Source organism: Triturus cristatus, chromosome 3_1 (assembly GCF_964204655.1).
Source record: "Triturus cristatus chromosome 3_1, aTriCri1.1, whole genome shotgun sequence".
Lineage (NCBI taxonomy): Eukaryota > Metazoa > Chordata > Amphibia > Caudata > Salamandridae > Triturus > Triturus cristatus.
Window position 1 is genome coordinate 259,593,772 of NC_140583.1, and position 12,957 is coordinate 259,606,728.

The 12,957-nt window shown below is 46.5% G+C and overlaps 1 protein-coding gene across 7 annotated transcripts in view; it reads right to left on the reverse strand.

The window, feature by feature from the left end:
• SIN3A (SIN3 transcription regulator family member A) overlaps positions 1-12,957 on the reverse strand; it is an 822,316-nt gene that overhangs the window by 643,223 nt on the left and 166,136 nt on the right. For all 7 annotated transcript variants that reach the window (XM_085643842.1, XM_085643840.1, XM_085643838.1 and 4 more), the window contains one exon: positions 6,021-6,197. In XM_085643842.1, coding sequence (XP_085499968.1) covers positions 6,021-6,197 — 177 coding nt within the window. The remainder of the gene's footprint in view (positions 1-6,020; positions 6,198-12,957) is intronic.

The following is a 12,957-nucleotide window of genomic DNA, read 5'->3' on the forward strand; positions in this document are numbered from 1 at the left end:
CTTGATTGGGATTGAAGGCCCAAAGATTTAGCCGTAGCCTTACTTTCTTTAAAACGTTCCAGTGCAGCATCTGCCTTTTTGCAAAAGAGTCCAGAGCCATCAAAAGGCAAGTCCAACAGTGTTGATTGTACATCAGGGGAAAACTCCGAAGACTTAAGCCACGCGCTCCTCCTAGTGGCTACAGAAGACCCCATGACACTAGCTACCGAGTCAGCTGTGTCCAGTCCACTCTGTATTACCTAACGCGCTGCCGCCTGGGCGTCCGCCAGGACCTCATTAAAACCAACCCTATCCTCCTCTGATAGTGTTGGAGATAATTTCTTTGCAGAATCCATGAGCGCATGAATATAGCGTCCCAAGAGACAAGTGGCATTTGTAGACTTGAGAGCCATGCTGGCCAAAGAAAATACCTTTTTGGCCGATTGATCTAATTTCTTAGCCTCTCTGTCACTTGGAACCTGGGGAAAAGCACCTTTAGATCTCCCTGAACAAGCAGCCTGAACCACCAGGCTCTCAGGCGACTGGTGTGAAGTTAAAAACGCTGGGTCCCCCGGAGCTGCCCTATACCTCCGGGCAATTGTCTTTCAAACTGCGGGAGCAGAAAAAGGCTTACGCCACACTTCCATCACAGAATCTATGATGGCCTCATTAAAGGGCAACAAGGGTTCCGAAACAGTAGTAGGAGAATGCAGTACCTCTGTCAAAATGTTTGACTTGAATTCAGTAGAAGGCAACTGCAGATCTAACAGCTCAGCTGCCTTCCTTATGACTGCATGATATGGTGCCACATCCTTTGAGGGTTCATCAGAAGGTGGAGTAATTTCCCATTCCGGAGATAAATCCAAATCACTAGCCTCCTTTAGCTCTTCAAAAACGTCATCCGACTCCACAAGCTCTCCTTCTTCTGCCTCTTCCAAAAAGGTACCTTTGTTCATAGAGCACCCTTTGAGCCTCCCTCCTAGACCGGATTCTTACAACCGGCGTCGGAAGCGCCGTGATCGAATCCGATGGCGCCGGTGCCGGTGCCAAACATGGATCCACAGGAGCAGCCGGCGTCGAGCGAGGTCGAGTCGGCGCCGGCGAAGAAGGGAGCGGCGTCGATGTCCTCGGTGCCGGTAGATGCCAAGACGGCGTCGCCGGAAAAAATGGCATGAAAGGGGCCTGAGGATAAGCATGAGGCACCCCCAAACTGAAGGCCATGGGACCCGTAGGTGCACCAGTGGAATACATGGCTCTTGAAAATACCTCGTACATAGCATTTAGATAATGCGTGACCTGGTCCAGGGAACGCAGGATACTGATCAGGCATCACCGGAATCGGGCCAACCGGCGCAGACGGTGGAATTTGCGGGGCCGAAGGCTCACCCGGAACTGGAAGCTCCTCAACCGGAGCCGGAGAGGAAGCCGGAAATGGAACCGGCGTCGAAGATGGAACCGGCGTCGGAGATGGAGCCGGAGAATGAACCGGTGAAGCCACTGGAGAAGAAGGGCCAACAGGTGAAACCGGAACGGGTGTGGGAGATACAGAGTCCTTACGGCGTCGAGAAGGTAACTTCGACCTCGGAGCCGTACTCTTGTCAGAGTGACGTCTAGAAGAATGTCTCCTCCTCTTCTTCTGCTTCTTAGATCTTGAAGCATGCCCCGAAGTCGACTTCGACGCCGACCTCAATCTCGACCTCGATCTTGACCTCGTTCTTGATTTTCTCCTACCTCTCGTCTCTTTTTTCATCCTCGCGATGAAAAGCTTCGCCTCGCTCTCCTTGAGAGCCTTGGAACTCATCTTGCGACAGCAAGAACACCCATCCACATCATGGTCTGAAGATAAGCACCATACGCAGTCGTCATGTGGATCCGTGATAGACATATGCTTTCCACATTCACAACAGGGCTTGAATCCAGACCTTTGTCGACATTTTCTCAATAAAGGACAGAGAAAGCCAGTAGAAATACAAAGCAACAGTGAAGCTACAGATAGAGATTCCAGAAATCCGTTGGCGTCGACAGCGCGGAAAAAAAGGGAACTGACGTCATCACGCCGACTAGGTCTTCTTATGGAGCCGGTGACGTCAGCGGAATCGCGAGCGGAGCCGTGTCTCTGTGACATCGTCTTCGACCTCATCGGCGTGGACTGCTACAGAAGTTTCCGAATGTTGCTGGCGCAGGGGATATTCACAAGGTGAGGAATCCACTGGCAGATGTATCCATCAGAAATAAAACAACTACCTATTTGTATACAAAAACCCTTGGCCTAGAGTTCAGTTCTTGAGTGTGTGAGACCATTTGCTAACTGAGGGTGTGCAACAAATGCTTTACACTGTCCTCTGATACGGCCTTACTGCTCAACCAAGCTACCTCTTTAGAGAGTAAGGTTATATCTAACTTTAGCCTCTGCCAAACCTCTGGGGACTGTGGACTCTGTACACGCTGTACCTACTTGGGAACAGTATATACAGAGCCACTTTCCTACATCTTGTTTTAGGGAAAGAACACTGGCAGGGGGAACCTGGTTAGCAGGAACCCAGTGCACTTCAGCCAAAATTGCGTCAGATACCAGGCAAAAAGTGAGGGTGACCATGTCAAAAAGGGGCACTTTCCTACAGGCATGAATCTGCTTGATATTTCTGGTGTCATAAGTGTCTGCAGTCCTTTTTAGGTCTCGCCTGACCCAGCGCATGCGCTGGTCTGGCGAGACTTATTGAGAGGGCTCCAAAAAGTGCTACCAGGCATGCCTAGAGCTACAGTGCATGTGCGCGGGTGCGCACGCCACTTTTACCGCGATTACTTTCACGGGCGCTTGGCATAGCCAATAGGTCTCGCTTTTGGGACCTTATAAGTGTTTAGTTATGCAACTGTTGCATGGCTAAACACTTATAATGTCCCAAAGGCGAGACCTATTGGCTATGCCAATGCTTGTTATTAGTGCTGTGCGAACAAATGATGGGTAGAAAATAGTCACACGAGTCAAGAGATCTGGGTTAAATTCATAGTTCTTTTGCTCACCATGTCACCCCAGTTGGAACCCAGCCATATGCAAATCCGTCTTGACCCTGCTCCTCATGCTCCTCATGGGAACAGTCCAGCCTCAACTGCCAAGCCAGGTCCTCCCAGGACCGAAAACATGCCGCTTGGGACCCGTTTCGGGGTATTGCCCCTCATCAGCCAGGCTAGCTTGAATCCAGTGGCACAGTGAGCAAGGGACCCACGTCTGGGGATACCCATCACACTTAGGGTGAAAAATGCTGCCCATTCAAATGATGGATTATTCACCCCCCAGTCAAGAGATCTGGATTAAATCCATGTGTTTGCTATAATTGGGTATATATGGCTGGGTAATTGCTCTCTAGGTTATATTGTTTTTGAGATGGGCCTACGATACAAACTTGTGTCAAAGAATATTTTCTTGTCTGGATTGCTTTTCAAGGTCGGGTCCTGATCAGAACCATACCTGTAGCCTATGGAGGCCAGAGATCAAGGCATTATTTGGGTACTAAGATACTGTAATTACTATTCCCAAATATTAGTAAATTTTGGCCTGTAATCGGAGCGATTATCCCTATTTAGAGGTATTTGATAACTAAAATCCAGGCGTGACTATCCCTAACGACTAGGAGAATTTCGCTGATTCGGGTTGATACTTGATAGCTGAAGCAATGGTCTAACAACTGGGAAATGGAGGCTTGAGTTTAGTGTTGTGTTAGAGAAGGAGAGGTTTTGGCCTTAGGCCCTTTAAGACCCTCACAGACCAAAACAGGGCAGACACCAGTGGGAGATACGCTTCATCTCTCTGCCCTTTGTACAGATGCCATGGATGGAGGCGTTAAATGGAATGCAAGCTTGCATAAGGAGGGCGCCATTGCCTCGGAGATCAGGTCATGTAACCCTAGATGATACTCCCTCTTGAGCCTACAGCCAACTGAAAGGCTAACCGGGCCATACAAAAGGAAAGAAGTGAAGCGAAGCGAAGAAGGTTGGGCGAAGAGTCCCCCATCTAGCAGTAACCAAATTGTCTGACTCTATTTGTGATGAAAATGGTCAGCAATACAGACACTCTAAAATCAGGCCTTTTGCATAATATAACTAGAATGCTCAATTCACTATACAGTCTGAGCATTTCCTTAAACAACAAAAAAAAAAAAAAAAAAAAAAGGAGAGTACCTTAATACACATGAAGCTAAACAGTACATATAGAATCCCAGGTATATAAGCAATATATAATTGGCAACATAAGATACCATATTTTACAGATGTGCCTGATAGAATAACTATTAAAAACCCATCACGAAGAAGGCCTAGCAGATAACCAGTGACAAGTTACAGAAGAACTACATACTTTGTCAGATCAGTCACAATCGATAATGAAGGCCCACTACCTTTAACCTCTTCAGTGCCCATGACGAGATAGTCTCGTCATGGAGCACGGTTGCGCTGTGCCCATGACGAGACTATCTCGTCATGAACCCCACCCACTAGTGCAACGCCCGGCACAGGAGGGGGAAAGGGCGTGGCACTGAAGGGGTTAATACAATACTTACCACAATAATTCCATGTTTACAGGTTGTCTATGACAATCTACAAAATGTAGAATCATTAATAAAGGTTATCTCACCTCCGAGACCAAGATTTCAGTAAGCAAAGCTATAAATACATTTGCACATTAACAATACGCCCCTTGAAGACTAGCCAAAAAAAACGTCTCTAGGCATAATTTATTTTCCTCTCATTTATACTGTTTGTTTTTTTAGAAACTGTCATGATGCGACAACAGAAGTGGTCTCTCACTCTCAAAGCCTCCAAAAGCAGTGCAGCACCCTAGCCTTTCGGAGGTCCCGGACATCTGATATTCAAATTTAGGACCTACCCCTGCTCCCAGTACCTTATTGGGCACACCACAAGCTTCTGTGGAAGCACCCATCTTTTTGCTTCTTCAACAGGCTGGGACTACTCTAGTTTGGAAGACAACAATGTGAATTCCAGAGATCCATCTGTAGAACTGGTTTCAGGCTGTTTTGACATTTTGTTTACTAGTCCCAGACTGATCATGCTAAATTATTTGTCACTCAAATGCAGCAGGAACAGGGGTTGTAGTTGCATGCCCCTCAACGGGAGAATCCGAGCAAAAACAAAAAAAGGTACAAAAGAAAGGGACATCCTCCTGAGATGCCTATTAAATTTCTGGGGTTGTGCATGCAGCACTATAGGGTGAATCATCAAAACAATCAGATTATAATGAGTTGTACCTAAGAAAGCTTCTACTTGGCTCTCATTGACCCTTTAGTGAGGTCTCTGGGTTGCAATTCACAGCTGCTGAGAGACATCATAGATCCTCTTTTGAGCTTTGGATTGCATCTGCCTTCCACTTTAAGGAGAAAGCTCCTACCTCCCTCACCTCATTCTGGTCATTATAGAACTGCTATTTCTTCCTTGCCTTCAACACAACCTGGATTTTGTTTTTATGTCAACGGTGGGATGGCAAAGGAGCCCTCATTATTGTTCTTATTTCTAAGACACAGAAAAAAAGGGAAGACTATGATGAAGGCTTACTTGCCACCTGATCTTTTAACACATTAACAAAAAGGGCTGTATTCAAAGCAAGCGTTTTCAACTGATGAACCTGTGTTTCCAGGCAGGACCTGGTGAAACTAAAGAAAGCCATCAAAAGGGGACATAAGGGGGGAAAAGGAGGGTTGAAAGGCGAAGAATGAGTAGGGGTGGTGGGTAGGACAACAAGTAGCATACTCGGTAAAAGAGGGCGAGAGAATGGGAAGAGCAGAAGTGAACACAGAGAAAAGAGGACAGAAGGCAGTCAGTAGGAGCGGACACAAAAGGACAAGTGAAAGGGACAGAAAACCAAGACCTAAAAACGAGCAGGAAGCATAAGTTAAACAGTGTAAACATGAGGCCTGGGGCAAAACCAGGGACAGCGCAGCAAATGTTGGATGCAAACACACAGTAATACAATTATGTTTTCACAGTCCCTGTAAAATGTATCCGAGGCAACGGTTTATCATATACACACTCACTTTCAGCCTCTGAAATTGTTGCTGGCCTTGCACAGGAGCTGCTGGTGGGGTGGTGTGCGTGTGGCTCTGTACTACAGGCGTCCCATGAGCCTGAACTGGCGTAGTGTGATGGTGACCACTGTGCACAGTGGCAACGGCAGGACCATGGTTGCTGGAGTTCTGCTGGACAGCTGACACCTTTGGAAAAAAAAGGAATATAAAGTAGCAGTATTTCAAACTGATGGGGATGCCTTATTTAAAGGGGGGGGGGGCAAGAGCATGAGTGAATTTGGTCTTTGCTCACAACTTTAAGAGAATTACATTCAGATTCATGTATTAACACAATTTTAGAGAAAGTACACAAAAGCCAAAACAATCTACAGTCAACTATACGAAAGAAATTTATCGATGACAGAAATGAAACATTTTCTCAGTGTAGACTATACTGTCATTTTGTTCAACAAAACGAGTAAGGTAAATTAATATTCTTTGCTTCTAAGTAAAAGCACAGATATTAGTGGTGGTTATATCGTTAACTGAACAGATTACAACAGTGCCCTCTACATATTAAAGAAGCAGCACAAGTGTGCATACACCCAGTCTATAGTTTAAAAAGAATACACTAGATTTCAAAACGGTCTACCTCTATCTTTACAAGTATGCTCGTAGTAAGCCTCTGAATGCATTACAACAAAATAGAAATTCCCTTGTTTATTAACGGTGCAGCCTGAATAGACTTTGGAGATTAGTTTTAGAGCATTAGGTTAGGGAAAGTGCCTCGTAATTCTAATGTTTGTTGAATGTAAAAAAACGGCCGCAGGAGGCAACATGCTTATTTGTTTTTTAATATACACATCAGCCACTAAAACATTTTCAAAATGCAGTTCTCGAAAGAAAAAAAAAAAGCAGGAAACTGTTTTCTTATTGCTATTCGCATTTACAAAAAAAATAAACACTGCAACTTCAAAATTTGTAGAGACTGACTACACCGTCCCATCGTGCACAGTAATGATTAATCAGGCAAGTTCATTTTTTTAAAGTGAATCAGAGAACAGAGCTATAAGTAACCAAACAAGCAATGGCAAGGCAGGAAGCTGCAGCTTAATAATTGAAAATGTCTCTTCATCAACTGGTGAGCCAATTCACTTAAGTCATTACAGTAGCACTATCACACGTCCTTCCATTCACAGATCCAACTGTTCACACACCGACTTATTTTTTTTATTCATTCACTTATCATGCCATATTAAAAACACACATACACAAACTCAAAAAGAATGTGCAAAACACAGTCAAATATAAGTATGACAAAGCAATTCCACCACAAATCCACAGTGGAAAATACTTGGAATAAAAAATAACATTATACACAGTGGAGGGCGGCCATCTTGCAAATGGTATTGTACACAGTGTATCAACTCTAAACTTCCAATATTACACCTAAGTTTAGAAACAGGATGGAATATGCTACTTACCAGTATGCATCTGTTCTTGGCATGTAGAGCTGCAGATCTACACACTTTTTCATAGATTGCCATCTGGTGTTGGGCCCGGATGTTTGCAGTTTGTTTTTCCTCTTGGAAAGTCTTTGGAAGTCACGAGGTGACTCCTCCCTTGGTTCGTATTGCGCATGGGTTTCGGCTCCATCCTCAGATTGTTTTTCGCCAACAGGGAAAGATGGAGCGTAGTAATAACAGTGAAGAAACCCATGTGTGTTGTATCTAAATAAGATAGACTGGAACAGATACAGGTAGCCGGGGAGGCGGGTGGGCGTGTGCAGATTTGCAGCTCTACATGCCAAGAACAGATGCATACTGGTAAGTAGCATATTCCGTTCGAGGCATATGAGCTGCAGATTACACACTTTTGCATAGACTATATAGCAGTTCCCAACCTTAGCTGCGACCACCGGTATCTGTTGCAGTGGTTTGAAATAGTGTTTTTAGTACAGCCTGGCCCACACTAGCTTGTTGCTTGGTTTGCACATCTACACAGTAATGTTTAGTAGAAGTGTGCGGTGTTGACCATGTAGCTGCTTTGCAGATATCATCTAATGGGGATGTGCCCTAGAAAAGCCATAGAAGCCCCTATCTTTCTTGTAGAGTGGGCTTTAGGGGGAACAGATCGCGTGCGTTTTGCTTTGTGGTAGCAAAACTGTATGCATTTTACAATCCACCTAGCTATCCCTGATTTAGAGATGGGGTTGCCTTTATGATGTGGAGAGAAATAGACAAACAGTTGCTTTCTCTTCCTGAAAGGTTGTGTTCTCTGGATATAGTAAAGCAAGGCACTGTTAACATCCAGTGTGTGTAGGTAGAGCCCTTTCTGCAACCGTTTGAGGTTGTGAGGAAAAAAACGGTAATTCTACCGATTGGTTTAGATGAAAGGGTGAGATGACTTTGGGTAGGAATTTTGGGTTGGTACGTAGGACAACCTTGTTCGGGTGCATTTGGAGAAAAGGTTCTTGTATAGTGAGTGCTTGTATTTCACTGACCCTTCTAAGGGAGGTGATAGCTACAAGGAAAGCTGTTTTCCATGTGAGGAATTGCAGTTCGCATTTATTCAAGGGTTCAAAAGGCGGACCCATTAACCTTGTGAGCACTATATTTAAGTTCCACACAGGTGAGGGTGGCACTCTGGGGGGAATTATTCGTTTTAGGTCTTCCATGAAGGCTTTAATGGCAGGCACTCTGAAAAGTGATAGGTGCTGTCTGTTTTGTAGGTAAGCGGCAATTGCTGCGAGGTGTAGCCGAATGGATGTATATGCTAGGTTACATCTTTGTAGATGTAGTAAGTAGCATATGATGTGCTATATGGATGCGTCTAGAGGGTTGATTGTGTTGTTATGGCAATAAACAACAAATCTTTTCCACTTGGCAGCGTAGCAGGCTCTAGTGGTAGGACGTCTAGCTTCTCTGATAACATTCATACAGTCGGGGGGGAAGGTTAAGGTACCCAAATTCTAGGATCTCAGGAGCCAGATCGCAAGGTTGAGCTGAGCTGGGTCCGGGTGTCTGATCTCTCCATGGTTCTGGGTTAGGAGGCATGGTGAGAGGTGTCATTTTTGGTGTGGCACTACTGAGAGTTCCAGCAGCGTAGTGTACCACGGTTGTCTGGCCCATGTTGGAGCTACTAGAATGAGTGTGAGGGAGTGCTGTTGTAGCTTTCGCACCACTAATGGAATTAGTGGGAGAGGTGGAAAGGCGTATGCAAATTTGCCTGACCAGTTCATTCATATCGCATTGCCTTTGGACAATGGGTGTGGGTATCTGGCGGCGAAGCTTGGGCATTTTTTATTTTCGTGGGTGGCGAATAGGTCTAGCTGTGGATGCCCCCACATCTGAAAGAACGGGTGAAGAACCTGCGGGTGAAGTTCCCACTCGTGGATCTGTTACGTCCGTCTGCTGAGCAGATCTGCCACGGTGTTTGGACTCCTGGGACGTGCTGGGCCAGGAGAAAGACTTTGTGTGGGATTGCCCATCTCCATATGCTCTGTGCTAGTTGAGAGTTGTGGAGAGTGTGTGCCGCCTTGTTTCTGGATGTAGTACATGGCAGTCATGTTGTCTGTGCGGATAAGGACTGCTTTGCCTAAAACCTGTGTGTGAAAGGCTTTTAGGGCTAGAAAGATTGCCAGTAACTCCACATGATTGATGTGGAGTAACTTTTGTTGCGGCGTCCATGTGCCCTGCACTGTGAGGTGTAGTAGATGAGCTCCCCAGCCGGAGAGCGATGCGTCTGTTGTCAGGATTATTTGTGGAAACGGGTCCAGGAACGGTCGACCTCTGGAAAGATTTGTGGTGTTCCACCACTGCAGAGAGCGATGGGTGCGACCGTCTACCAACACGATCTGTCAGATGCCCCTGGGCCTGGTTCCATTGGCGCGCTAAGCACTCTTGGAGTGGACACATCTCGAGTCTTGCATGAGGTACTATGAAAATGCAAAAGGCCATCATCCCTATCAGTTGCATAAACACTCTTGCTGGGAGGGACTGTTGAAGTATGAATTTTTGACGCAAAGCCTGAATGCTTGCGATCCTTGCCGGATTGGGGTAGGCAATGGCTTTTGAGGTGTCTATAGTGGCACCGAGGTATTGCTTTATGTGGGATGGTGTTAGCTGGGACTTTTGGTGGTTCACCGTGAAGCCTAGTTGGTGAAGTAGCTGGATCGTAGTGGCGGTGTGGTGTACACATTGGTCGTAGGACGCGGCTTTTATGAGCCAGTCGTCCAGATACGGGAAGATGTGAATGTGCTGTCTTCTGAGGCGTGCCGCCACTACCGCTAGGCACTTGGTAAATACCCGTGGTGCTGTTGTGACCCCGAATGGGAGCACCTTGAACTGGTAGTGTTGCCCGTCCACTACGAATCTGAGGTACTTTCTGTGGGCATGGTGTACCGGAATGTGAAAGTACGCGTCTTTCAAGTCCAGTGTGGTGAGAAAGTCGTTCTGGGAGAGGAGCGGAAGTACCTGCTGAAGTGTTACCATGTGAAAATGGTCCGAATGTATGTATGTGTTTAGAGGTCGGAGATCTAAGATAGGTCGTAGAGTGTCGTCTCTTTTTGGTATCAGAAAATATAGGTAGTAGACCCCTACCTTTTGCTGATCGTGGGGGACCTGTTCTATTGCGTGTTCTTGTAGGAGGGAGATTACCTCCTGTTTTAGTAACGTGGAATATTCTTGTGACATTTGGCGTTGCCTGGGTGGAATGTTGGGGGGGGGGGGGGTAGATGCGAGTTCTAGGCAGTACCCTGAACGAATAATTTGGGTCACCCACTTGTCTGATGTGATGGACTCCCAGATGTGAAGGAAATTTTGTAGTCTGCCCCCGACCGGAGTGGGAGGGTCTGGGGGGAGCAGGGGAAAGTCATTGGGTACGCGGTGTGGCAGAGCGGGGGGTATTTGTTTTGCCTCTGCCTTTATTGTTATTTCCTCTATAGCCGCCTCTTTGATAACCTTTTGTGAAGGTGGACTGAGGAGGGGATTTGTAGGACGTGGACGCACTGTCTGAGGAGTAGCCTCTGCCTGTGCCCCGAAAGGAAGAGCGGCGAAAGGAGCGCCTAGGAGAGTGTGACTGTAGGGCTCCCATAGATTTCGCCGTATCTGTGTCTTTTTTCATCTTCGAGGGCCTCATCTATCTTTGGACCGAATAAATGTTCCTTATCGAACGGATGGTTTAATATGGAGGCTTGTACCTCGGGTTTAAAGCCTGAAACTCTCAGCCAAGCGTGTCGACGGAGTAGGACACTGGTGTTAATGGCCCTGGAGGCTGTGTCTGCTGCGTCTAAGGCACAGCGTATAGAGGTATTAGTTATGGTCTTACCCTCTTGGATTAATTCATTGGCCCTATTTTTATATTTTTCTGGGAGATGGTGCATGATGGTTTCTAGTTCATCATAATGCGCTCTGTCGTATCTGGCCAATAGCGCTTGAGTGTTGGCGATACGCCATATATTAGCTGCCTGTGACGCAGTGCGTTTTCCTGACGCGTCCAGGAGCTTTGATTCTTTGTCAGGTGGTGGTGCTTTGCCTGACGCCTGGGAATTTGATCTCTTTCTTGCAATGGATACCACTAGGGAATCCAGTGGCGCTGGCCCTTTGATGTAGGCAGGATCTGTAGGGGCAGCTTTATTCTTTTTTTCTATGCGTGGGTTTAGGACCCTAGCCCTGACTGGGTCTTTAAAAACCTCAGGCGCATGCTTTATTACCCCTTTGAGCATAGGTAGTATAGCAGTAGACCTATGCGCAGTATCAAAGGTGTCTAGGAGGAAATCTTCCTCTACTGGGTCATTGTGTAGCTCTACCCCGTGATAATGTGCCGCCCTCTGAAGTAGGTGGTGAAAACCTAGTGAGTCTTCTGGTGGAGATGGCCTGGATGGATAGAGGTCATCTTGTGGGACATCTGGAATGTCTGGATTATTATAATCATCCCAGGGGTCTGGGGATCCTGTAGGGGTGGGGTCTTGTGGCACATCTGCTGGGTCATAGTATGGGTCCCCCTGATCATCATGGTCTGAAGACGGGGTCGGAGAGCGATGAGGCAGAGGTGGAGGGGGTGGGGGTGGAGGAGGTGGGGAAGGCACTCTGAAAGGGGAGGTAGCACAGTCCTTCCTCTTTGGAGGTGTAGGTGGAGGTGGAGCTGGTTTGTCCAAGTGTCTCTTTTTAGAAGATAGTACCAAATGTCAAGTTTTTGGATCCTTGGCAAGTGTCTTTTGCAAAGGATCCGGTGTAAAAAGTTCTTGCGACACTGGTTGTTCGGTCGGCGCCGATGTTGTCGGGGCCGACGGCTTCTTAGGCTTGTCTGTGCCGTGCTTTTTGGGAACCTCCGAGTTGCATAGTGGTCAGCCAGCACACCAGTAGGAGATAACAGAACGGTTGGCGACACTCAAAACTTCAAGAACGTCTGATGGCTGTGAAGAGTATGGAAACAACTCCATCATGCTCACTGCTGAGGATAAGGCTCCACACAACATGAAAATCATTTGAGAAGCCTCCAAAAAGCAGGGAAGGAGCAGATAACGCTGACCAATGTCCACTACATACCGTGATAGGAGATGTGTTACTCTCCAAAATACCCTAACCCTGAGATTGACAGTCTGAACTTGGGATAGCCTTCGTCGCAGCACAAGACTTGACTGTTTATATGTTAGTCAACTACCTATAGCCTAAAACTCGACTATGCCTCTGACATGAGAGTATGTCTCTGGCTAAAGCACATAAAAAGAATCACAATAGTTGACTGGTACCCCGACAGTAGGTTCCTTACACTGCAAAATGCCACTAGATGTTCGTCACTCAAAGTGTTCCTTTGCTACTGGCTTTGTGTCAAGTGTAGGGGACTACACAGCACATTCCTGCATTCTGCTTCTCAACTACATACACTAAATAAAAAGTTGGACTCTTCCACCTCTAAGAAATCGATTATGTGTTTATAGTCTACCATGCAAAACAAGGCACCAATA